This window comes from Lates calcarifer, unplaced genomic scaffold (genome assembly GCF_001640805.2).
Source record: "Lates calcarifer isolate ASB-BC8 unplaced genomic scaffold, TLL_Latcal_v3 scaffold_36_77, whole genome shotgun sequence".
Lineage (NCBI taxonomy): Eukaryota > Metazoa > Chordata > Actinopteri > Centropomidae > Lates > Lates calcarifer.
In genome coordinates, this window is record NW_026118158.1 from 133515 (window position 1) to 160934 (window position 27420).

The window sequence follows — 27420 nt, forward strand, 5'->3', positions numbered from 1 at the left end:
GTGAATGTAATCAGATTACTTCAGAAAACATCCACCCCACCCCCATCCATGCAGCTGAGCTCTCTACAGTAAAATACTTCAGGTTTATATGTTAGCATAGAGAACAGGAATCACATTGCATTCTGGATAGTCATCGTCATATTGTTGTTCACACAGAACCAAAACACAGACGGACGACAGGTAACCAGGATGAAGACGTTAAATCAAAAGATACCGAACGGAGAGAAACTGAACTCAGCAGTGACGTGGTCGTATTTCTGCAACAGCGACTGTGAAAGTGTCAGTTAGCATTAGGCTAATGTTAGCCATTCACATGTCGAACAAGATGAAAAAAATGTCAGGGAACGTGAGCGTCGACCGATAGCTCCTCAAAATTATTAATGGGGTCCAGTTATCTTTATTTACTCCTCATTTAGTTTCTCTGGTAATAGATTACATTTTTACATCTCATTGACTTTGGTTTGCCCAAAACAAAAGAATTTCCTCTGAGCCTGGACTGGACTGGACTGGACTAACTGGTGGAGGGAGGTGTCTGACTGTAGATGACATGTTTGCAGCTGAAACAGGTTTTAATCCACAGTATTTTCAACCGATGACGTGATGGAGATGATGGAGATGGAGGTGATGGAGTCTGTGATGTGCGTCTTCAAACAGAAATACAGGATCAGGTTGTTGTCAGTGAGTCAATCTGTTGCTCAGGTGCCTTTATTTTCTCTGTTATAAAAGAGTTTTCACTGAAACTCTAATAAATACAAGTCTACAGTTAATGCACTTGTTTATATGAGGGAGAGAGAGAGAGAGAGAGAGAGAGAGCAGGTTAATCATACACATCTCACCTCTGCTAATGCTAATGCTAATGCTAATGCTAGTCAGGCGCATCATGTGTCACAACATGAAACACAAAGGAGTACAAAAGTAAAAAGGCTTCAAGAAAATAGAAAAAGTAAAGAGAGGTTTTATAAAACAGATGAGAATGAAGCAACAAGAACAGGAAGTGATGTCATGTTGTTAGAGGTGGGGTTTAGGGGAGTGGGTGGAGTTTAGTTCATGTCGTTTTTTGTCCTGGAAAGTCTCCTTATGACTGTATAACATGAAGCAGCGCCCCCCGCAGGATCACATGATGCTGCAGCACTTACACGGCTGCTTCTCCTTCTTTATCTGCACCACTCCTCCCTTCACCTCCCCCGCCGTCTCCCCTGCTGTCGCCCCCGCCGTCTCCCCGTTACTTGCCGGCATTGCCACTGGAGGTTTGGTGGTCGGTGGTGGGTCAACGGAGGCGGGAGGAGGCGGCGCTGCCGTCTGGGCTCTACCGCTGGCCTCCTCTTTCACTCCTCCCTCTGGCGAGGTCTTGCCATTGGCATCGTCGATGTGGACCAGCTCGGCCTGTCACTGTCCCCTGCAGCCCCAGAACCTTCTTGGTCTCCGCCTCGTCCTCCACACTCTGGTATCCCATAAACACCATGGTGACCGGGTTCTCGGCACTGGCCTCGTCCACGCTTGGCTCACCGCGAGGTTTGGCCTCCAGCCCCGTGATCTCAACCAGGGGCCGCGGTGGCTCGGGCCCCATCTCCTCCTGGAACTCTGCCGTCGGGAGCGAGGTGACCGTGGCAACGGTCTGCGACATCATTGAAGCCTCGTCGGCTTTCTGGATGAGCTCCTCGACCTCAGAGGAGCTGAGCAGGTGGACGCCATCCTCACCGTTCATCTCGTGGACCACTGAGAGACAGAAACAGGACCAGGATCAGAGTCCGGATCGGGACACCAGGCTTTTACATCACAGCTGACGGACCAATAGAAACAGATGATTCTCCTGCTTCATTTTCAAACTGAAACTCAGTCTGGCAGCGTGCTGCGTTCCAGTTCCTCTCAGAAATCTGAATTTCTGAGTTCCTAGTCAGATGTTTGAACCTGAACACTCCCCTGAAGTCATAGTAACCCCTCCACCATCCCTGGCATAAGAATTCAAGATGGCTTCTCCTCACATCAAACACTGAAGACTGCTAATGTTACTGTTTATATCAGGCTTAGGGTTAGTTATTAGCTGCTGCTGCTAATGACGACTCGTCTGAGATACATTTAAATCAATTCACGTTCTGGAGGAGACGTCCGACTTTGAGTAAAAGGAACACAGCAGCAGATCTGAGGACTCTGATTGGCTGATGTCAGAGGTGATGTCACAGGGTACTGCAGTCCACTGTGACATCACTGTGGTTACAGGGGGAGGGTTGGTCATGCTGAGTCAGGTTTTACTTTAGGAGAAGTCATTCTGCAAACAACAATAACAACAAACTGTTTTTATGTCACAGCTGTGTTTTACCGACGGGTAACTTCTCGTAAAGCCAGCTCTGCTCCTGTTTGTTTGTTTGTTCGTTTACTTGCTGATGTCACCTTTTCGTTCGTCCTCGTAAACTTTGACACCTTGGTGAGAGAGGTCAACAGGAAGTGTGGTGTTAGTGGACAGGACCCGGGTTTCCCCCGTCAGCCTGTCGCGCTCTACTTTAATCTCCACCGAGTACATCGCTGTCAGAGGAGGGGAGGGTGGGTTAGAGGGGGGGTCACACAGGGTCAACAACAACAACAACAACAAACAAACAGAAACACAAAGAAACACACAGAAACACAGATGCCTCTGACTTAAAAACACAAAGATGGAGACAATAAAACGGAAACACTCAGACACTCAGAGACACAGAGAGACAGACACAGACAGAGAGAGAGAGAGAGAGAGAGAGAGAGAGAGAGAGAGACAGAGAGACAGACACAGACAGACAGAGAGAGAGAGAGAGAGAGAGAGAGAGAGAGAGAGAGACAGAGACAGTTGTTAATGAAAAAAACAGACACTGAACTCTTCACCTCTGACCTCTGACCTCCTGTGTTCTGTCTAAGACCAGGACTCTGGACTCGGCCTGTACTGAAATATAACTGATATATAACCTCTGTCCTGTTACTGTTTCTGCAGCGGACTCATCTGAACCGGGACTCAGAGTTTACTGAGCTTCACTGGATTAAACCAGGTTGGACCAGGATCTGGTTCCTCAGTAGAAGTTAGAACTGAACTGACACCGGGACCTGTTCAGACCTGGACCTGGTCCTCTCTGACTCACCTTTCTTCATCTCCTCCGTTGCGTCTCTCGGTTTGTTCATTCGAGGACTTTTGTGAACTTTGACCTCTGCAAAGGCTCATGGGAAAAAAGGAGGCGGGTACAGAGACAGAGTAAAGCCTGAAGCTCAGAGAGTGAGGTCATCACAACACTACTCAGCACACTGTAATCTGATTACTGTAATCTGACAACAGCTAACAGGACTAATGCAGTCTAATTACTGAACCATGATAACAGTAATCTGATTACAGTTACAGTAGAGTCCAGTAGAGTCCAGTAGAGTCTCACCTTGGACCACCAGACCTGATGGTGCAGCTCTGTCCTGGTGATGGACACTGTGACCTTTGACCTCGACGGCTGATCAGAGAGACATGGTGAAAGAACAAACAACAATGACACAAAAACAAACAGAGAAGAAGAAATGTACCTGTAACTGGTCCTGATGACACCTGGAGGGAGAGACAGAGACAGGAAGTTCAACTTCACAATAAAAGTCACTGCAGATCCACAGGAAAATCAGACTGGTCGTGTAGAGATACAGTAATCTGACTACTGTAATCTGACTACAATAATTTGATCATTGTAATCTGGCTACTGTAATCTGATCATTGCAATCTGATTACTGTAATCTGACTACAATTACACAACAGAGTGCAGTGTGTGTGTGTGTGTGTGCTCACTGTGGTGTGTGTTATGGTCTGGCACACAGCTCCAGTTTCCAGACTGACCAGCTCCTTCTCCAACCTGCAACACACAGATCAGATTAGACCTGTTGGTGGTCTCCTCCAGGTTCCTGGTCTTACATTAGACCAGATTAAATCAGACCAGATTAAATCATATTAGACCTGTTGATAGTCTCCTCCAGGTTCCTGGTCTTGGCCTCATCCTGGTCCAGTTGTCTCTTGACTTCATCCTGGTCTGGTCCAGCAGCTCCATCCAGCAGCCAGCGCTCCCTCAGAGCCTTTGACTGAGGAGACAGGAAACTGTTTCTATAATCAATAATCAATACTGTGACCAGTCATGGAAGCCTGTGGCTGCCAAGATCATTTTCTGTTTTGTAAACAGGATGAAAAATAGATCCTTGGAACAAGAGATGAAAATTAAACTGATGATTTGTTTTCTTCAAAGTCAGAATGATTTTAATTGATCTGAACGATGTCCTGATTCAAGCTCATTAATAAAATATAAGTAAAATGGAGTCTTGTTTGTCATTTTCATTGACTTTAAAGTTGTTTAGTTTCATTAGAAGAGTTTAAACTCAGATGTCTTCAGGTTTGTTACAGCAGATAAAGTTAAAAAAAATTAATTTAGTTCAGCTCTGATATTAAACCTGAAGCCGACATGTTTCTGTCTGAATGCGTCATGTGATCAAACAGCTGTGTTAAAAATACTCTACAGTTAACTATAGTTATTTTGAATCAGCGGCGGTCAGTCTGAGTCTGAGAGGAGTCTCAGCGTTTCTGTCGTTCCTGCGTTCAGAGCAGCTGATCTGAGAACAGCTGCAGATTAAAAATACCTGCAGCAGATCTCAGATCAGCTGCTCAGGGTCAACACACCTCTCGATCTACGCTGTAAAAATAACTAAACGCTGTAAATAATTACCCTTGTTCACTTTGAACAATACACTGAGGAGACACAGGAAAACACTCTGAATGAACTGGTTCATAATTTTATTTCATCATAAACACTTTAGTTTTAGTTTTATTGTTAACCCTGTATTTGGTCTGTCTGTCTGTCTGTCTGTCTGTCTGTCTGTCTGACCTTCAGGTGCTGCAGAGCTCTCCTGTCGTCCTCCAGCTGACGTCTCTTGTTCTCGATCTCCGTCTGCCACTTCCTCTTCTCCTGAGGCATGATGGGAAACGCAGTCAGACACACAGAGACAGTTAATGAAGGTTTCATCACTCTGACACTTTCACCTGTTTCACTTCAAATCATTTTACTCTTCATCTGATATCAGCTGCTTTCACTGCTTCAACTGTAACTGAAGATCAGGCACAGAGTCCTGCAGGACCGATCCTCAAACCAGGAAGTCAGTTAGCATGTTAGCATGTTAGCATCTTCCTGTTGTCAGTGTGTTTCTGGTTAAATGTCTGAAATAAGGTCTGTGGTTTTAACACAAGCTCAAGACATTTTCAGGTTTTATTCTCCAACATAAAATGGGTCAGTAAATCCCCCACTCCTGATGTTTGAAGCTTTTACGTGTCTTAAAAAAGGCGGTTGCTAACGAGTGTCTAAATGAGACTACAGAGGTTGTCGGGGACGTTAACATGAAAACCCATCTACTCACCAGTCCACCTTTACAGCCTCGTTGTGTTTCTACTCACGCTCTTTCAAACTCTCACTAACTTTCTAAGAAGAAAGGCTTTTGTAGAAGAGCTCAGAGCTAAATGAAATGACCAGTTGGAAGCTTAGTGGTGGAGACGTTGACGTCATGTGACCGTGGTGTAGTTGGTTTATAGCCTAACATTAGCTTCTTACTTCAAACATCAGAACAGTGGTGTTCATCTGTGAAGATGATCTGATCAACTAAACCTGAAGGATCAGAAACTTTAGCTGCTCACAGTTGATTTTCTGGAATAATCCAAAACCAGGCTGATGCTAACTTCAGGGCTGGACACAGAAACACAGAGTTTCACTGAGACAGAGCTGAGGTCTGAGAAACAGCAGGACGATCGAGTTACACAGAAAGAGAGAGAGTGTGCGTGTGGATCAATAAGTGCATTAGTGCAGAGCAGTGATACAGACCTCAGATCAGCTCAGAGGAGGAGGTTTAAAATGTCTGCTGCTGTCTGAGGTGTGTGTGTGTTGGTGGTGTGTTCACTGACAGTCTGTAAAGTGGACTCACTGAGATGAGCTGCAGACGATCCTGGTGACAGAGAACCTGACCCACCCTGAGAGAGAAACACAGAGACGTTAGGAGACATTTTACACTGAATGTGAACAACAACCTCAGGATCATGGTCTGAATCTGGATCTGAATCTGGCAGAGAGGCGGTGCTCATGTCTCCAGTTATAGACAGACAGTGTCTTCAGGTCTCTGGTGTTTCATGGACCTGGTCTTTGTTGACGATCACCTGAGGACTCGTTCATTAAACAAAGTGAAGATTTATTTTCTGATCTTTATTCTGAACCAGCAGGACCTGAGGACCCGGTTCTGGTTTAGAGTGGTCTGTGGGGTCCTCTGAGTCCAGGTGGTCTGGGTGTAGTTTGCAAATGACACAGTAATGAAAACTGTCTCTGCCTCTGAACCTGGACTCTATGGTCTGGACTATGTGGATGTGGACTCTGAATGTTTGAGTCACTGCTGTTGATCTGCAGCCTGACTGTCACATGACCGTTAGCCATTAGCCAGTTAGCTCTCTGCCACTGAGACTCCTTTGTTTTGACTGAGAGTCAGTGAACTGTCCCATCAGCAGCTGAACTGATCCAGAGCCAGATCAGAGGAGACTAACTGACTTCCTGTTCACCTGTCCAGGTGTGTTTGATTTTTCCTCTGATTTATTTTTAATTACTTCTGTTCAGGCAGTTTAATTTAAAAACTTTATTGATCTGATAAATCAATAATCAATAAGATCTCAGATATTGAACTGCTCCACTGTTGATGTTGCTGTTGTTGTTGTTATTGTTGTTGTTAAACAGTGAATCAGTGAAAGTGCTGAGCTGCTGCTGTCGTCTCCATGGAAACCACAGAGAACAACAGAGACTCTGAGGGAGAAACTTTACACAACAACTACACAACAGCAGCCTCAGCAGAACCAGGTCTGAAGGATCCTCCTGGACTCACTGAGACCAGTTCAAACTGTCAGAATCTCTATCGGCTGACAGGACGTTCACTGGACTACAAACTCCACCACAGACAAGAACAGACCAGTTTAGTCCAGGTTCCATCAGTGTGTGTCAGATGATCTGATTCTGATTGATCAGTTATTGATAATAAAGTTTAATCTTCATCATCAGGGTTAAACTAAACTTTAATCTGAAAAACTGGATCAGACTCACAGAGGACTGATGTGGACTGATGTGGTTTGATAAAACAGGTTAAAGAAACCAGCAGCCTGATTAGATTGTGGACATGTCATTGATTTAAAGGTGAGCTGATTGATCGGTGAAAGGCTGATCAATAACAGACATGTCTCCTTCACACTGACACCCCCCCACCCAGACTCCACCCTGCTGCCGCAGCTCCGTCAGTCTCACACTGACACACAAAACAAACACACAGGAAGCGAAACACACCGACCTTCAAAATAAAACCACTGGATTTTAGAAGGGAGGAGTCGTTACAGAGACCTGAGACCTGAGAGACCTAAGACCAGAGACACCTGAGACCTGAGAGACCTGAGAGACCTGAGACCAGAGACCAGAGACCAGAGAGAAGAGAGCGGAGACATGAGACCAGAGAAAACAGGTTCAGATCTGTAAATATGAAAACAGCCTGAACCTGATCAATCAACCTGATCAACTTAACCTGACGTAACTAACCAGTGTTAAACTGTCTCTTAAACTGAAATTAATAAAAACTGAAGATTTAGAAATTAAACCTGTAATAAACTGGATTATTGAAATTGGATCTGATCGATTATTGGGATCAATACATTTAAACTGATATGTTTATAAAACTGATCCAGAGTCTGATGCTTTTATTTTGAAGGGGGCGACCGGAAGTAGTGTCACCCTCACAGATCAGCTTGACGGCAGCTATTGATCACAAATCAATCATTGAGGCCAGAAAACTGATCGATATGTAATTATAGAGGCTCGCGTTGCTCAGTGATGCGGGACCAGGTCAGTCCGGTCTACTTCCGCAGAGAAAAGTAGATCCCACAGTGTGTTTATCACTCCGCTCTGATTTAACGGGATTTAACCCTTTGTTTTCCCGCCGCAGTGAAACTCACTGACACCCCCCCCCCCTCCCCCCGCCCCTCCACGGACCCGGTCTGTCTGGTCCGGAATCTGAGGGGGGTCTGAGGGTCTGAGGGTCCGGGATGAGTTTTTTGGCGCAGTTAGAGCGCAGGTTCCCGCCGCTGACTCAGCGGTCTGACGGACTGATGCCGCACAATGACGACACACCGGACACTGGACACAGCTTACGTCACAAACACCGAGAAAAATAAACCAGAGAAGAAGAAAAGAAAGATGTTAAAGAGAACAAGAAATAAAAAGTGTACTCACTCCATGTCTGAGCTGAGATCAGTCCGCTACAGTCCGAATCATCTGATCCACATCCAGGATCCAGGAGGGGACAGAGAGACCCGCCCACCGGGGTGGTGGTGGTGCTGGGGGTGGGGGGGTGGGGGTGAAGGAGAGGAGGGGAGGGGAGAGGAAAGAGGGCAAGACAGGAGAGAAGGAAATAGAAAGACAAGAAGAGAGGAATCAAGAGAGGAGGGAAGGAAACAAGAGAAGGAAGCAAGAGAGGAGAAAACAAGAGAGCAGGGAAGGAAACAAGAGAAGGAAACAAGAGAACAAGGAAGGAAACAAGAGAAGGAAGCAAGAGAGGAGGAAACAGGAAAGGAGGAAACTTGAGGAAACATTAAATTTGACATTTTTTAAATAAAGTTGTGATTTTGTGAGAAACTTTTCAGAAAATGAAAATACATTAAATAAAGTTAAAGTTTGAATATTGATTTCCTACAGATTCATTTTGATTAGACTCTCTATATTTACAATATCAATGTAAAAATGTAGGAAGATATTGACCAGTGATCGGCCTGATCAGAGTTGTGTTTGTACAGAGAGTCCAGCAGAGGGCGACGTTACACTGCAGCTGAATCCACCTGTAACAGAAAACAACCTGCAGACGTAAACAACAACGACAAATAATAAATACCAATAATGAAACCTGAAGCTGAAGAAATAGCAGAACTGATGAAATAAAAGATTTCAGATTCAACTGTTAGAAACATTTACTCTGTTCCTCACTGTCAGTGTCTGCAGCTTCAGACCTGAACTCAGACCTGAACTCACAGGAGAGGAGGTGTGAGGAGAGGAGGAGCTCTCAGAACGAGATGAGTCTTCACAGGTTGTTGAAGACAGAGAGAGACGCTCCTGCTCTGATCAGGGAACCACAGATCAGAACAGTCTGGACTGAGAACAGCTTGTGGTCAGGGACAGGAGACAGGTGAGACCTGAGACCGAGACAGGTGAGACCTGAGACAGGTGAGACGTGGAGTCATTAAACTGATGATTCTCTGTAAAACTTTTGATTCTTTATTTCTTTGGTTGCTGAAGAGTTTTTAGTTCTGTGATGATGAAACATTTCTGATTGTGAAGTTAAATCTTTGTTCAGACTCAAGTTAAAATATCAAAGCTGTGAACCACTGAATCAACTCATTCTGTCATTTTGAATCTTTTAAACAAAGGTACGTCTGAATGTTTGAACAGAAGCAAACACGATTTTCAGAATAAAACACACTGAAGACACACTGTTTAAGGGCTACTTTTATTTTGAAAGAATCATTAAAATTAGTGTTTCAGTACACAAATTTCCTGTGTGTGTGTGTGTGTGTGTGTGTGTGTGTGTGGTGGTGGTGGTGGTGGGGGGGGGATATCAAAATAAATCACATTTCTGAGTTTTATAGTTTTATGGCTTTAATTCGTCTGATTGTAACTGAAGTTTCTGAAATATTAATGATAAACTTAGAACTTCATGAAAATAACATCATAATTTATTTTTTATTTTCATAATTAGATTATTAAGTATTTTAACATGTGACTTTAACTTTACACAAAACTATAAAAAGGTCAAAATATCTAAAGCAATAAAATTAAGTGTAAAAAAATGTTTTTTTAACCAGAAACAGTTATACGTTTTAATTTCAACTTTTCTCATTCATCTTAAAATATGATGATTTAATCTTCTGAATTATGACGTAATTTAAATAAAATTTCAACTTTTATCTCTAAATATTTCAACATTTAATTTATTTTGTGGCTCAAACAGAAACAAACTCAGGACGTGTTGTTAATAAAAACTGTGGTCTGGTCCTTTAACAGTCACTTACAGTACTGTATAATAAAAACGTCCTGATGTTTATTTAACAGAGAAAATAATGAAAGTAAACTAAACTCCCTGAACTCTGATGGTTTTTCTAAAGATTCACTGATTGATGAACCTCAGGTAGATTTTATTTTTATAAAACTGGACGTGAATTAATGTGAAACAACAAGATAAATATTTTTAAAGGTTAAATTTAGCTGATAAATGATGATGAACTCGTACCAAAGTTCAAACCGCAGATGTGAATTTGAGGACAAATTGTAAAAAGTAAAATTGAAAATAAATAAATAAGTTAAATTGAAATGTGTTTTTTGATTTTTCTGACAGGCAGAACAAAAAATAAAAGGACGGTCAAGTTTTATCTTCATGGTTTCAGTCGTTTCTACATTTTAAACAAAAGGAAAAAAAAGGAACGTTCTGAATGGATACTGATCATCAATATATTGATTTCCCCTCAGAGTCGATCTGAACTGTCCAATGAGAGAGCTCCAAACTGTATCGCCGGGCAGGTAACTGCGGGGCGACACTACAGGTTGATCTCTGTAGAACTCTGTAGAAGAGAGTAGAGTTCTAACAGCTGAGGCTCATGGGTAATGTAGTTCAGAGATCAAACTGAGAGGAAACCTGAGTCTGCTGCTGTGTTTCTTAGACTGAGTCAAAATAAAAACTACGTTTCTCAACAAAGAACAAAGTGGAAATGTTTTTCTATCAGTGATTCTCCTTCACTACAAACAGGTGACACTTTAGATCAGGTCTGAAATCTGTGCAGCATGCAGTTGTGTTTCAACCTTCACTCAATAAAACTGATCAATAAGCTAATTATAGGAGGAGACAACATGTGGTTCCGTCTTCATTTAAACAGATTAATGTGAGATTATAATTCTACAGTCGTTTCTGTCTGTTGGATCAGAAAACACCTGAACTCACCTCAACAACATAATATTCACTAACAGAGACATTTCATTAGCCATTATTCATCTCACAATTACAAGAATCTAGTAATTATACGATAAATAGCCTGTGACGATGAAATAAAGGTTGCATAATTACGAGACAAAGACCGAGTCCCAGCAAGGTAAAGACAGAATAATGACAAGATAAAATCACTTCACTACGAAGAAACCTGTGTAATCTCAAAGAAAAGTCTTGTAAATACAAGATAAAGATACTTACCAGCAACAGATTGCATAATTACGGGATAGATCGTATAATCATGAGATAGATCGCATAATCATGACATAAAACTGAATTACAAGATAAATCTCTAAAGTGAGAGAAAGTTTGCGTAAATATGATACAAAGTTAAAATAAATTTGGGATAAAGATCATGTAATCATAGGATAAATCTTGCATAATTACGAAATAACGATACTGTAATTGCGAGATATAGTGTAAATCTGAGATAACGACCACATAATTACGAGATAAATCACAAAATAGAGCTTTTGTAATTATGAGTTTTCCAACTGTGGGATAAAGGGATATTGTTATCGAGACATAAATGTCTTTAAACTATGACATACAAATCTCTTTATTGCAAGGTCTCCTCTTGTTATCATGAAAATCGTAAACTCTAAAATCTAAATTATACTTCCTTATGGACACACGGGTTGTTTCTGGTCCGCGGACTCATACGAGCAGCTCACGTCCTTGTAAAGTAGATTTGGACTAAGCTCAGGCATAAAAACTGAATAAAAACCTAAAATTAAAAATGTTCCCATTGAAAACACCTCCGCTGCCAGTTACAGCCGGGTAAAAACGTATTTTGTATTTTCAGTTGAATGATCCAAAATCAAATTTTAAAAAGATGAATCTTTATCTCTGTGCTTTCTCTCAGTGAATATTTCTGTTTAAATGTTCTGTGCTTGTTTTTTATTTTTAGTTTCCTTTTCGGTTGTTTATTTTGTTCCAGCCTTGCTCTAGTGGTCCAAGATCTCAGGATAAAGACACACTTATAGTAATGAAATACTTGCATTTAACTGATGCAACTAAATATTCAAGGATCAAATCAAATCAGAACATTTTGAACCAAAGTTGAATCAAACTGAGATGAACATTAACATCCAGCCCTCCTGCTAATGTGCTAATGTTTAATAGCTGGTAGGTGAGCTGGAGGTTCTGATCCAGCAGAGAGGAAGTGACAGGTGGTGACAGGTGGGAACCGTACGATGATGTCACACAGGTGAGGAAATTGTTTCTTAGGAAAGAGACTTGAATCTCACTTTAACCGTTTAACCGACTTCACAACTCATCAACCTTCAGACCAACGCTGATGGTGGCTGACAGATTTTTGAGGAAACGTCCTTTCATTGGTCTGGTCGTAACCATGGCAACATTAAATGTCTACTTCTCCTCCACCTGTTCAGAGGTGAGGTGGTTTGATTTGAGTGGGTGGGGCTCAGAACTCGACCTTGCAGGCGGGGAAGGTCTCCTCCTGCATGGCCACGGTGCTGTTGCTGCCCAGCACGGTGATCGTCAGCTCCCTCTGCCTGTCGTGGGTGTCCTGATACCACTCATGCATCGCCAGCGAATCAAACGTCGGGATCAGAGTCACCTGAGAACAGGTCAGAGAATCAGACCAATCAAGGAACAGATCAAGAGTAGGTGAAGCCAACAAACACCACTCAGTGTTGTCACTGACCTGGACGTCTGGCCAACTGCTCTTCCCCTCCAGCAGGGAATCCAAGATGCTCCTCATCGACACTTCCTTCACAGGATCATCTCCGCTGACGATGTAATATGAGGAACGAAGGCGTCTGAAGAACTCCTGGTCCACGGTGGAGGAAGCACTGCTGGATGGCAGGTAGGCCAGGTCCACGTAGACTGCAGTACCCTCAGAACCTGCAGAACCTGTGACTTTGGAGGCTGGAAACAAGTGAGAAGAATGAGACTGTTCCCCACACAGAAACCAATCCCTTCAATGGTCACTACTGTATTTTACAGCACAATAAGTATTTTCAGGACTGTGCTTACCTAAGGATGATGGTTTTGCAGTTCCGATTCTAGATCCACCAAGTGAGTTTCGGGAGGATGGTTTTGTGTCGAGACTGGAGGTCATCTTTAGCGACCCTGTGGAATTGCTGGCCTTGGACTTTCCATTCTGCGCCGTGGTACTTCCAGAGGTTACCTTCAGCATCGTACCTGATGGTTTCTTGGTCTTAGCAGCTGAAGCCTTCAAACTCTTGCTTGATCCATCAGCCTCTGCGTCAGCCATGCAGGCTCCAGGCTGGGGAGGTAACGGGGGCAGATCTTTGACTGGGGCTGGTGGCGGGTCATGGGAGGAAAGCTGCCCGGTCCTGTGGGAGTACTGCAGACTGGGATGATCTTGTGGATGACTGGGTGGAAAGAGGCTACTGGAATCATCATCAGAGTCGATGTCTGCAGTGATGGAAGGACAGTCCTCTGTGCCAGGGGGGACATCAGAGTCTGTGGCCGTCGTGAGAGAGTCACTGACTGATGTGGCTGGAGTTTCCTGGCTGTAGGCTGAAGGGCATTCGCTACTGCTCTGATCCTGGGAGTGGTTGTTGTTGTCTGAAATGTCTGGAGAGATGCCAATGGAGAGTCCAGGACTAACATGCTGCTGATGGTTCTCTGGGGTCTTGGGGTGCTGGAACTCACAAGGTGATACCAGACACAGATCAACATCATGTGGAACATCTGAAGTGAGCTCTGACATCCCATGGATGTGCTCCTCTGATCCATTTCCACAACGTCCATTATGGGATGACCGCAGAGGTAAGGCCATTCCTGTGTTGGAGTCTGAGTCACTAAAGTGGCCATTGGAGTAGACTCTGTCTCCCATGGGTCCTTTGGGTGACATTGCAGTAGGTGGCACCACCTGCTCTAAAGAAACCGACAGGGATTCATCAACCTCTGTGGACTGAGGCGAGCCAACCTCAGCAGGCATGGAGGTCATGGTGGGAGAGGAGTCTGGCATCATGTCCTTAAAAGGACTGAGAGTCAGAAGGCTGGACTGTTTATCGTGAGAGGATGTGGAGTTTTCCAGGCCCTCCCTCAGGGAGCTCAGGTCTGAGGTCCTGCAAGAACCTCCCTGGTTGTAATCCTCAAAGCCCAGACTCGACCCTCTCGCCCCAAGGCTACTGTCCTCTCCCAGACACTGAATGTCCTCTTCAGGGGATTGATGGAAAGGGGTATGTCCTGCACTGTTAGGGGCTGAATCTGCAGGAGAGACCAGCTCCAGAGTTTTCTCCTCTGAGCTTGCTGGTCCGTTTTTCAGGGATCCTGCGAATGGCTGGTACGCAGTTGGAGTAAGATCAAAGTTAACACTGAGATCACTTTTTGGTGTTTTGGCGAGAGGTGAAGAGGCGGCGGCCATTTCCTGGTCCGTCTCCATACAGCGAAACATTTCAGGACTCTCTATGGTCAAGGTCTGGTTCCCATTGGTCTTTACTCCATCAGAATTCATGACTACTGTGGCCTTTGGGCTACTCTTTCCATTGTCATCTTCCATTCGAAGTCTTTCAAATTCAGCCGTCATGTCCTCAGGTGTTGACACCTTGGAGCGATCAGCCTCTTTCTGGTTTTCCTGCTCCTTTGAACCTGGTTTACCCTTTGTCCCTTTGTTCAAAGTGTCTTTCTTTTGAAGAGTCCCATCTTTCTTTAAAGTCCCACTCTTACCCAAAGCTTTTTTTAGTTCTGTGCTTGCAGTTGATGCTGCACTTGAAGCTCCACTTGTTGTTTTCTTCACTTCTTTCACGGCTGGTTTTGTGGTTTTCTTCTCCTCTGTCTTTACATCCCTCTTGCCGTCTTTTTTTGGTTCAGGTTTAATGTCTTTCTTTGGTTTTGTACTCAGAATTTCCTTCTTGGCAGTTTCTTTCTTTTTCTCTGCACTCTCTTCCTTCTTCAAAACAGCAGCAGGAACCTTCTCATCCTTCTTTTTCACTTCCTTTTTCTCTTCTTTTGTCACATCTTTCTTTGGAACAAGTTTTTCAGCAGGTTTCAGAGGCTTTGATTTAACATCTCCATCCTTTGATTTGGGCTTTTCTTCCCCATCTTTCTTGTCTTTAGGTGCAGTGTCACCTGCTGCCTTTGGCTTTGTTTTCACCTCCTGCTTTTTGACATCAACTCGTCCAAGCTTTTCTTTCTGCAAGGCACTACTGGGTCTGAAGTCCTTAGAATTGGACTTAAGGCTTTCCCGACTCTCTGCTCGTTTTGGTTGTTTCTCAGTTTTGGATGTTTCTAGGTCCTTCAAACACACTGACGGATGTTTGAGGAAATCCAGATGTTTGAGTTTTTCAAGTCCATCCAGAATTTTGGTCTGTGGTGTGCACCCTGGGAAAAGTACACGGATGATCTTCTCCTGAGGGCTGGATGGATGCCAGACCAACAAAGCACAAATGGAAACAAGGCATGGTAGTGGAAGATTTGAGCCCTTTACATTTGATCCATTGCTTGGCCAAATTTGCATTAAAGCTTCAAGTTCTTTACTTCCATTGACTGGATTCAGCGTGTACAGCTCCAGACGGCCGACTCCCATCTTTTGAAACAAGATGACTGGTTCTATACTGGGTCCGTTAATCCGGCTGAGAGGTTCAGGTTTGATTGCCAGCCTTTGTAAGTGCTGCAGAGTGAATGCCACCTGGTCAGAGCTCCTCAACTCACTGGGATCTCCCTGAATGGACTTCAGTCTGTCAGGAACATTGAGGAAAACCACCCCAATCTCAGGAGAGATGAGGTTTTTCATCCAGTCCTCTTCAGTCTGAGATCCAGCAGACTCGTCTTCCTGCTCCGCTACTTTCCTCAGCAGCAGACTGTTCAGCCCGGGTAGATTGTCCACACCAATGTGGGTCAGGAGTATTGAGTCGATTCTGTCCAGGTGTCGAACCAGTTTCCAGAAGCAGGAGCGGGGGTCTGAACCACCGTTCACCAGGACATTAAAACCGTTAACAGCAAAGAAGGCAGAGTCCCCCCTCCCACCAGGGAAGATGTAGCAGCAGGGCCGAGAGAGTTTCAGGAACCCCACGGTGCTTGGCGGCTCCAAGGAGATCGAAGGGCGACTCAGGCTCCAGGGACTCAGAGAGGTACTCTGTGAATTCCTGCAGACCCTCCATCTCTGGGAGGATGATGGGAGGGTTGATCTGAATGTTTAGGAAGTCTTGAAGGTTGTGTTTCTGCAACTCAGACTCCTTCCAAAAACCGTAGTTTGGACAGCTGAGGGTGAGGCTGGCTTTCACGGCCAGATCAGCTGAGCTCAACAACTCTCCAACCTATAAAAACACAAAGAAATGATTTGTTTATGAATGATAAAATAACAAGACAGACCGACCGACCAGCTGATGGGTTCTTACCTCCTCATCAGCAAATATGTGGAAGAAGTCATTGAGAGAGAAGCTGCCTTTCTGTAGCACGATATCTCCGGTCTCTTCGACACACTGACCGGCCAGAACCAACAGTTTGTGTCGAGATGGAGCACAGACCAGCCGGCGCACCTGAACCAACAGGAAGCAGTTTTATAAGTTAGTCTCAGTTCTTGAGCAGAGGGTGAACTGCAGCAATGTGATCAGATCAGTTCTACAGATTATTCCAGTTTAAGTTCAGGGGGGAGGATTTAAATATGTGGAACAGGAGGAATAAATGGCGTTACAGATTCAGACACATGATCTGAGCCAGAGGCAAAAATCTCATCTGTTCCACAGATAATAAATCTGACACTCTGACCCTGTTCTCTCTGTTTATTGAGGAACAAAGAAATGTTTTCAGATATATGAGGCCAGTCTGACTTTTACGACAGCTCAGAGGAACATGTGAATCTCTCAAGTTTTATTTCTGCCTTTGTTTTCGATCTGATCTCACCTCTGAACAGACAAAGTCGTGAGCTGGATTCACCACAACCTGAGTGTCCAGGACATCTCCACTGTGCTGCAGAGTCCTCTGACCTGCAGGAACAAAACACAGCAGCTAAGAAACCGGAAACCAGACCAACGACCCACCACAGAGACATGACGGCAGATAAACAGACAACATTAGGTCCTACTGAACTCTATACATAACTGTAATTTTGTACATGTCTATACAGTGGGGCAAAAAAGTATTTAGTCAGCCACCAATTGTGCAAGTTCTCCCACTTAAAAAGATGAGAGAGGCCTGGTAAATTCCTCGGTAAAATAAGTATTTGGTCACCTACAACCAGGCAAGATTTCTGGCTCCTTTAAGAGGCTCCTCTGTCCTCCACTCGTTACCTGTATTAATGGCATCTGTTTGAACTCGTTATCAGTATAAAAGACACCTGTCCACAACCTCAAACAGTCAGACTCCAAACTCCACTATGGCCAAAGCCAAAGAGCTGTCAAAGGACACCAGAAACAAAATTGTAGGTCCTGGAGTGGCCTAGCCAGTCTCCTGATCTCAACCCCATAGAAAATGTTCGGAGGGAGTTGAAAGTCTGTGTTGCCCAGCGACAGCCCCAAAACATCACTGCTCTAGAGGAGATCTGCATGGAGGAATGGGCCAAAATACCAGCAACAGTGTGTGAAAACCTTGTGAAGACTTACAGAAAACGTTTGACCTCTGTCATTGCCAACAAAAGGTATATAATAAAGTATTGAGATGAACTTTTGTTATTGACCAAATACTTATTTTCCACCATAATTTGCAAATAAATTCTTTAAAAATCAGACAATGTTATTTTCTGGATTTTTTTTCTCATTTTGTCTCTCATAGTTGAGGTATACCTATGATGAAATTGGAGACCTCATCTTTTAAGTGGGAGAACTTGCACAATTGGTGGCTGACTAAATACTTTTTTGCCCCACTGTATATGAACAAACACAGTTTCACTCCCGTACGACTGATGTTCATATTGTTGTAGGTTTATTCTCCTGACAGAAGAGAAACTAAAGGAAAGAACACACCATATGATCATGTTTAATGTGTTGTGCATCTAAACTGGCTTCAGAAACTCCACATTACTCTGACAGAAACCAGGACACAATAATTACTTCTTCAATTCACTGTAAAAACTCTATAAAAAGTAAACATCCTCAGATGTCCTGTTTTCTTCAACCAACAGACCAAAACCCAGAGATTCACTCAATCATAATCACTTATCAAAACAGCTGATTTAATTTCTGTCTGTCTGATCGTCTAGTCATTAGATACTGCAGCCTGAAAACACCTGGTCCATAACCAGGTTATTGATCGTTTCCTGAGTATGATTAAAACAGACAGATGGCGTCATCCCTCAGAGTAAATGTGACATGTCACTGGTTTTATCTCAGAACAAATTGAGTTTTCAGACTCTGAGACAAAAAAACATCTCCAACTCTTTTTCTTTCCCACTGTCTGATAATCCGTCCACATCTGGACCCAAATGAGGATTCAGGTTTTTGTCTCCTGACAGTTAAACCTATAACTAATGTTACAGCAGAGAAAACATGTTCAGGGTGTTTGTAAAGGAAGTTAAAAACTTTAAAAACCTTCTAAGGCCTTGAAATCAGAACTCCAGGACCAGACTCTGACAGAAACATCAGGAACATCAGATCTGATCATGAATCAATCAGCTGGTCTGGACTCTGGTGGTCTAACTGGTCTAAACACTGACCGGTCCCTCTGAGTCTGAGTTGACCTTTGTCCTTGAGCCAACAGGAAGTCCTCTGCTTCCTTCCCATCAGCTGGTCATGTGGTTACCATGACGACGGCTGCAATGAACAGAGTGTGTTCTCTGTCTGATCAACAGATGATCACATGACTAGCGAGTCACTGTGAGGACGTCTCTGCACTGTGAGGACATTTAGCCCCCCCCCCAGTCAGAAACAGGAATGTGTTCCATCACTGTGGGTCCTCAGAGGTATAGGAGGACAAATGTGTCTGTCTGCAGGCTGTTCAGCAGATTCTCAGCTGACTGTGTTTATGTGTCTGAATCAGACAACAAACTGTTTACACACACACACACACACTCTTCAGTCTGAACGATGATGTCATCCCTCATAGGGGAGTTGACCTCTGACTTCTGAGATGTTTTAAATCCTTGTTTCATAAGAGTTTTCCATCATCGAAAGAGAATCGTCATCAATCATCAATACTGATCAATAACCATTAATAACCATCAATAATCAGAAGTTGTTCTGGTTGAATTCATCTAAGTAAAATCTGTTTCTATTCTCCTATTCTTACATTTTCACTTCAAACAAAATAAAAAACCAGAGAAGAAGAACTCTGATAACTTCAGATGTTCTGTTGTTGACATGTTCGTACATTAGAGCTGATGACTGATCGTATTAAAATAATGACCTCTGTCTTCATCAACACGAACCTCACAGTTTATCACCAAACATCAACAGGAACCAAACAAACTACAGACGTGTTCACATTAAAAACAGGAGCGACCTTTAACCATTTACTTTATCTTCTTAAAGATATGAACAGCGTAGAGGAAACTGTAAAAGTCTTTATGCTGTTGTTCTGATGCTGACGATAAAACACTGATGAAGAAAATACACAGGAGCTCATCTGGAGTTCACCTGGTGGACTGAGTCCTGACCACAAGAGCACAGGTCTCTCTCCTGGTCCCCCCTCCCCTCCCCAGAACCAGAGTGACAGGACAGAGACCAACAGTCCGAATGAACCACAACTGAAACTAAACTAAGTCAATGAGCAGCTCGTCGTCACACAGGAAGTCAGAGTCTTTTCTCACCTCGGACGTCTTCAGACAGGAAGGCCGAGTGTCTCGACACGAAGAGTTTCAGCTGCTGATCCAGAACAGAAACATCCAGATCCACGGGCCAACACCGCACACCTGAAACACATGATAAAACACACACCTGAAACACACGATAAAACACACACCTGAAACACACGATAAAACACACACCTGAAACACACACCTGAAACACACGATAAAACACACACCTGAAACACACGATAAAACACACACCTGAAACACACAATAAAACACACAATAAAACACACAATAAAACACACACAATAACACACACACGATAAAACACACACTGAAACACACATAAACACACACATAAAACACACACCTGAAACACACAATAAAACACACAAAAAAACACAAAAAACAAACACACATAAAAAAAAAAAAACACACACGATAAAACACACACTGAAACACACAATAAAACACACACACACGATAAAACACACACCTGAAACACACGATAAAACACACACCTGAAACACACAATAAAACACACACACACTGAACATGAAGTCATGGAAACAGGACCAGGTCTCGACCCCCCTCCCGCCCCAAAGACTCTGGTGTCCTCCTATCACACCCTGTCCCCCTGAACTACACCTGAGCTCAGAGCTGGAAACACCTGAACAGGTGATTTACACCTACAACAAATAAATTCACTCTGATGGAATCAACACAACAATCACAGGATCCACACAGGTGAGGTCAGAAACGGGCTGTAAACAGGCTGTAAACAGGCTGTACAGTGATCTGTGAATGTCCTACTCAGTTAAAAAGGCTGAAGTCTCACAGGTGAAATCATCTGTTGACCAATCACAAACCATCCTGAAGGAGCTGAGCTCTGATTGGATGGAGAGCCACAGAATCCAAAATGGAGGAAGGTGTGAGTATAAACAGAGAGATTCTCTCTGACTATAACTGACCTGTTCACCCAGGACTCACCTGACCAGGTACAGGCCACAGACCACAGGGAAAACCAGGAACCTCAGAGCTGAACTTGTTCTGAGTCCAGTTCAGGATTATCCATGTCAGAGTTCCAGAGACTGAGCAGCTCTGATCAATAACTCTAACACAGAGTAATGACTAATGTTAAACTCTGACACCCCAGATATCATCTGTTTTCAGTCAGAGTGAGACATCCTCCTTGTTTCCTACTATCTCTGTCACATGAGCCGTTTCCTCCTCAGCAAACAGGAAGAAGAAGATATTTAGCAACAACACTTCCTCTTTCATCTTTCAGCAACCAGAGCTGCTACTGCACTGAACAGCAGCTGATAAAGCAGAGGCTGAAAAAAAGGCTGATAAACAGGCAGAAAAGAGGAGGCTGATAAACAGACAGAAAAACAGGCTGAAAACAGGCTGGAAAACAGGCTGGACACAGTCTGGAAAACAAGCTGAAAACAGGCTAGAAAACAGGCTGGAAACAGGCTGGAAACCAGACTGAAACCAGAGTGGAAAACAGACTGAAAGACAGTCTGAAAACCAGTCTGGAAAACAGGCTGGACACAGTCTGGAAAACAAGCTGAAAACAGGCTAGAAAACAGGCTGGAAACAGGCTGAAACAGGCTGGAAACAGGCTGAAAACCAGTCTGGAAACAGGCTGGAAACAGACTGAAAACCAGTCTGAAAAACAGACTGGAAACAGACTGAAAACTAGTCTGAAAAACAGACTGGAAACAGACTGAAAACCAGTCTGAAAACAGACTGGAAACAGACTGAAAACTAGTCTGGAAACGGGCTAGAAAACATGCTGGAAAACAGGCTGAAAACAGGCTGGAAACAGGCTGGAAACAGGCTGGAAACCAGTCTGAAAACCAGTCTGGAAACAGGCTGGAAAACAGACTGAAAACCAGTCTGGAAACAGGCTGGAAAACAGACTGAAAACCAGTCTGAAAACCAGTCTGGAAACAGACTGAAAACAGGCTGAAAACCAGTCTGGAAACAGGCTGGAAACGGGCTGAAAACGGGCTGAAAACAGACTGGAAACATATTGATAACTGAGGATAAGTATTGATCAGTGATTTGATAAAGAAAATAACAGCTGCAGCCTTACTTGACTCTACTGTGACTCTGCCATCAGATAAACCTGTTGTACTGTTGGACTCTGCTGGACTCTACTGGACTTTGTTGGACTCTACTCAACTGGACTCTACTGTTGGACTCTGTATGACTCCGTTGGACTCAACTAGACTCTACTGGACTCTGTTGGACACTGGTCCTGTGTTGACTGTTTACAGGTAAATAATGAAATATTAATGAACAGGTCAGATAAAGGTGAAGCTGAAGTTTGTTCATGTTCCTGTTTCCGACAGGTAACCCACCTTCACAGGAACACAATCAAAAACATCCGGTGGGCAGAGGTTTTCAAAATAAAGGCCTCTCCAGAGGGAAACAATGCTGCGAGTTTTGACAATAACAGAAACTCTGTGAAACACATCAGTTATTTGAAGAGATTTCCGTGATTTATCTTTACACAACAACAACATCTGGACCCTCTTCGCCGATTAAACCGGCGCTGGACCGGACTGAATTTAGGCCACATTCTGGCCTGAGCTGGACCGGATGTCCTCTGATGTCCCACACGGCGGAGGACGCGACTAGAACCGATTCCCGTTATAAATACGTGTCTCCGGTGGGTGTGTCGTCATTTTACCGAGACAAACGAATAAGAAGCGGAAAGAGGAAACTGGGTTACCGTGAGGCTACGTCACCCAGCTAACGGTCCTCGTGCTAAATCAGTCTGATTACCCGTGGGAAGCGTTTAAAAGTGAAGTTTTAACGGTTCCGGTGGTATCGTGGTCCCGGGTCATGACGTGTTACAGTCCAGGATCAGACCTGCGGACAAACCGCTTCTTTTTTAAACGGTTTTGGGACTCAACACGAGCAGCGACGTCAGCTCCGCTAGCGGATTTTATTGTGAAAGGCCCCGCGGACTTCCCGCCCTGCGGACCGCAGCTCGGGGTCCGGTCCTGCGGCTCCGGGTGCCGGTTTCCTTCACCACAACTCACCTGAGTCTATCTGCCGCAGCAGCAGCTCCAGCAGACCGGCGGGCCGCAGCGCCCCAACCACCACCAGCACCGAGTAATCCGCCACAGGCCGGGAGGAACCGGGAGAAGAACCGGGACCGCCGCCCCGCTCCGCCGCCGCCATCATGGCATGGACTGTCCACTGATGACGTCACCGCCAAACTTACACGGGCCCCGCCCCGCTGTGGTCAGAGGCGGGAATACAGGACAGCTGGCACACGAGGCGACCAATCAGAGAGGAAAACTGAGAAGCTAGAGAGTCTGGCCAATCAGAAGAGAGAGGGGCGTTCAGGTGATGCTGAGGAGAAATCAGCACCGACACCGTGTTTAAACTTCATAACTGAAAACTAATTAAAAGCCCTAGACTGTATATATGCTAAAAACACCATAATGTCACACACATCAATAAAGCTTTAAAAATAAACGTCTCAAATACTTTCAATGTTTAAGGCAGTTAAAGAATAAAAATGATGAAGTGATTTAAATAAATGGCCATAAACTGCATATTGTGTTGTTTCTTTAAAATACATTTTATGATTTTTGTGACATTTATTTTTACTTAATTTCATTTGCTTTAATTCTACAGATGTATGTTGAATTTGAAATATTTGTTTTATTCTGTCATTATCAATATACACAGACAATGATAGGAGCAAGCATGGGACCTGGTACAGAGATAATTCATCTATATAAGCATATCAGTACAATAAAACCAGCTGTTTATGGCATCTAATATTAGCATGATGTTGATGAAACAGTATGTTAACATCTGTGAGGGACTCTTCTATAGATCAAACAGTTGATAGATTAATCGTGAAAGTTCAAAAATAAACACAAGACTTTTTGTTTATAAAAAAAAAAAAGGATTTCATTTTTGTGTCAGATGAAACTGATGTTATGTTCAAAGTGAATTTAAGGACTGATAAAAAGTTTCGTTGCCATATAACAAAACAAACTTATTTTGGACGTTGTTTCCCACAGTGCGGTGAGCACCTGAATGCAGCACGGCTGGTGAGCTGCATCCGTGTCTTCCAACATGGCGGCTCCCCTGCCCGGCAGGTGTGGGTTCTTCGTGGAGAAAAAGAAGCGTTTCTGTAAAATGATCGTCGGGAAAGGAAAAATATTCTGTGGAGAACATGCGACCATGGTGAGTTCAGGGACACAGACAACACTGTAAGAACAGCGTGAAGCATGAAGCGTAAACAGCTGGAGATCTCAGACTCTGAATAAACTCTGAGTCAATGACAACAACAACAACAATAAACAATAACAGGACGCAGCTGATTCACAGTTTCTCTGATAATTACACCTCTAATAATAATACCTGTAGAGTCGGTGGTGAAGTGACTGCAGGTGAGTAACTGAGGGTCTCTGAGACCTGTGCAGTCACCTGAACATGTCTCACATCATCCTGCAGCTGCAGCCATCAGGTTGATAATCAATCAGTCCATCGACAGATAATCAGTCAGAAACTATTCTGATCATCACTGCTGTTCACTCACCTGCTGAGAACAGGTGAGCTGTGATGTCATGATCACTGTTTCCTGTTTGCAGGAGGATGGAAGCAGCAGCAGCAGGAGGATCGTCTGTCCTCTGGACCCCAAACAGTCAGTTATTGATCCATCAGTTACTGATCAGATTATTGATCTGTTGTTGTTTAACTGAGTCTTTACCTGTTTTTACCTGCAGCACTGTGAGCGAAGACAAACTGGACAAACACCTGAAGAAGTGTAACTCCAGACAGAAAGACAAACCTGTGAGACAAACCTCTGAGCTCTGATCAGAACAACCAGGTGTTTGGTCCAGGTGAACTGAGTCTCTGTGTGTTTGTTCTGCAGGTTTATTATGTGGAAAACATAAACTCAGGATCAGCTGACGGAGACGAGACTCAAGAGGTAAAACCTGATTCTACTCTTCTCTATTATTCTGTTCTAAACTCTTCACTTTGAGAAACAGTGATGACCCTGATGATCCTGTTCCAGCTGAGTCTCAGTGAACGCAGTAGGGTGGAGTTACAGTCTCTGCTCGACAAACTGAAGGCAGCTGTCACAGGTGAGCTCCTGGATCTCCTCCTTCTGGATCTGGATTATACTGGATCAGGATCTGGATTATACTGGATCAGGTCTTCACAGCCTGAGGAGTAATGATGAGAATCTAACTGTTGCTGTAGGTCTTCAGTCTGATGTGGAGGACAGAGTTCTGTCTCACCCCGCCCTCCAGGAGGAACTCAGCAACCCAAAGAACGGAGACTCCGCCCACAAACACCTGAAACAGCAGGTACACCTGAACACACCTAAATACACCTGAGCTCACCTGGCTACACCTGGTTTCACCTGCACACACATGCCCCACTTGAGGAGGTGGAGCTTGAGCTGGGGCTGTCTAACCTGTCAGGTGTGTCTAGTCATCTATCTTAGGTCACCTGGAGGAGCTGGGGCTGCTGGGAAGGGGGCGGTGCTTTGTGGAGTTCGGAGCAGGTCGAGGGAAACTGTCTCACTGGATCCACGAGGCCCTGAAGACCCGTGAAGACCTGAAGACCAGCGAAGACCTGCAGCTGCTGCTGGTGGAGCGCTCCAGCACCCGATTCAAGGTGCGGAGAAACCTGATGACCCCAGACCGTCAAATCCAGACCCCCTGACTCAGAATAACTCCGAACCTGTTCTGGTCTCTGTTCCAGGTGGACGGGAAACATCAGGATGATGGAGTCCAGTTTGAGAGGCTGCAGGTCGACATTCAACATCTGGATTTAAGTAAGAGACAAACATCCAGAGACCCTGATGGTTTAGTTCTTATCCCTTCATGTTCATGGTTTTATCTGTGGAGGGTTTAGATCCTGATCCTAGTCTGACTTTGGATGTTTCCAGGTAAAGTTCCTCTGCTCAGACAGAAGAAGTTGCCGTTAGTCGGAGTCGGGAAACACCTGTGTGGAGCAGCAACAGGTGAGTATGAGCAGGTGCCTGACTCCTGGGTTTAACACTGACTGACGTGAGCTGAACCTGAACTGGTCTCTGTCCTCAGATCTGGCTCTGCGCTGTTTGCTGGAGACTCCAGGACTCAGAGAGGAAACTGAACCGCCACCAAAACGCCTCAAAACCTCGAAACCAGCTGCTGATCCTGCCCCTGATCCTGATCCAAGACTGGCCTCTGACCCTAATGATCCAGAGCCAGCCTCTGACCCTGGTCCCGGCTGCAGTCCTGTCCTCGGCCTGGTGGTGGCGCTGTGCTGTCACCATCGCTGTGACTGGCGTCACTACACGGGTCAGCAGTTCTTCCTGCAGCGAGGACTCGGAGCCACAGAGTTCTCCGCTTTCTGCCGAATGTCCAGTTGGGCCACGTGTGGACTCAGACCGACCAATCAAGACCGTCCTCCTCAGGATTTGACCAATCAGAGTGGAGAGGAGGAGGAGCATGAAGCAGCAGAGGAGGCCGATGCTGTGAACGGGTAAGGAGCTGAGGTTTATTGATGATCTGAACTGATCAGGTGATCAGGTGATCAGGTCCTGATCGGTTCCTGTCTCTGCAGGTTTCTGTCGGCAGGTGAACGTGAGCAGGTCGGTCGTCTCTGTAAACAACTCATCGACAGCGGCAGACTCCACTTCCTCAGGACGAAAGGATTTGACAGCAAACTGACTCAATACGTGGACGCTCGGGTCACTCTGGAGAACGTTTTACTGACTGCCGTCCCTCGGTCCAAGTCCTCCACGTCCTCCTGAGGGTCAGACTCAGACTACATCAGTCAGCTTTCTCAGTCTGAATTCCTGTTTTTTGTTTTCTATCACTGAATTTTTTTTACATTTTATTGACGAGTCGATTGATCAACGAACAGAAAATAAAGATCAGCAGCAGCTCTGTGTCTGAAACAAGACAAACAGCTTGTGTTACTATAAAAATCTTTATTGTTTGACTGACTGTGTTAAATGTTTTATGAAGTTTGTATTAAAGTATTTTCAGTTTCTTATTTCTCGTGTTGATCGTCTGGTTTTAAACGTCGTCCAGTGATTCTGATGTTCACAATGTCACAGCTGGAAAACTGTCGTCTAATAAAACCTTTAGTCAGTTTGTTCAGTCTTCGGTCAGGTCGTCTCCAGACACACAGAAACATTTAAACGAGTCTTTATGACACAGACAGCTGCTGTGAAACATCTATAAAACATCTGTTTGATTTAAAAAGCTGCAGCAGAAGAAGAAACAGACGATGGATGGTTTGAAGAGTCATCGCTCAGCTCTGAAACATCCAATACAGAAACATGTCAGAATATCAGTTATTTATCAGATATTAGTTATTTTTGATCAAATATTTCATATTAAAAACAAATAAGAACCGTATTAGTATTATGACTATTAATATTAGGATTTATTACTAATTAGATATAAATTCATTTTAATGCAATCAATTCTTAGGCATAACTTGTTATTATTGATTATTTATTAGTAATAGTTGTATTATGTGTTTGTTATTTTAATATTAATCTGAAGTTTGATTATGTCAACTCAAGGTTTCCTCGCTTTTTTTAGGGCTTTCATCTGTTTCAGCTATTTTGAGTTTTTATAAATTAAAAAATTCTGACGTGTGATCAGGAAATGTCCAAGACATAAAGATGATTTTATAATACT

The 27420-nt window shown here is 44.0% G+C and overlaps 3 protein-coding genes across 3 annotated transcripts; 1 reads left to right on the forward strand and 2 right to left on the reverse strand.

Moving 5' to 3' along the window:
- Positions 1 to 664: 664 nt before the first annotated feature.
- palm1a (paralemmin 1a) lies at positions 665 to 8388 on the reverse strand. Its single transcript, XM_018662600.2, is given in 11 exon segments — positions 665 to 1386; positions 1388 to 1716; positions 2389 to 2520; positions 3105 to 3179; positions 3390 to 3458; positions 3529 to 3550; positions 3782 to 3845; positions 3947 to 4068; positions 4863 to 4943; positions 5947 to 5992; positions 8274 to 8388. Coding segments are annotated over 11 exon segments (1218 nt in total). The 5' UTR covers positions 8279 to 8388; the 3' UTR covers positions 665 to 1113.
- A 1133-nt stretch (positions 8389 to 9521) lies between these two features.
- LOC108874140 (microtubule-associated protein 1B-like) lies at positions 9522 to 23329 on the reverse strand. The gene is given in 8 exon segments (XM_018662549.2): positions 9522 to 12652; positions 12740 to 12963; positions 13072 to 16099; positions 16101 to 16325; positions 16407 to 16547; positions 16912 to 16994; positions 19751 to 19852; positions 22789 to 23329. Coding segments are annotated over 8 exon segments (4104 nt in total). The 5' UTR covers positions 22934 to 23329; the 3' UTR covers positions 9522 to 12496.
- Positions 21077 to 26764, forward strand: trmt13 (tRNA methyltransferase 13 homolog). The gene is made up of 12 exons (XM_051069525.1): positions 21077 to 22017; positions 23788 to 23953; positions 24361 to 24413; positions 24496 to 24562; positions 24645 to 24701; positions 24789 to 24858; positions 24977 to 25083; positions 25211 to 25396; positions 25484 to 25556; positions 25671 to 25745; positions 25825 to 26248; positions 26330 to 26764. The coding sequence occupies exons 2-12, from the start codon at positions 23843 to 23845 to the stop codon at positions 26517 to 26519; spliced, it is 1413 nt and encodes a 470-aa protein (XP_050925482.1). The 5' UTR covers positions 21077 to 22017; positions 23788 to 23842; the 3' UTR covers positions 26520 to 26764.
- The last annotated feature ends 656 nt before the right edge of the window (positions 26765 to 27420 follow it).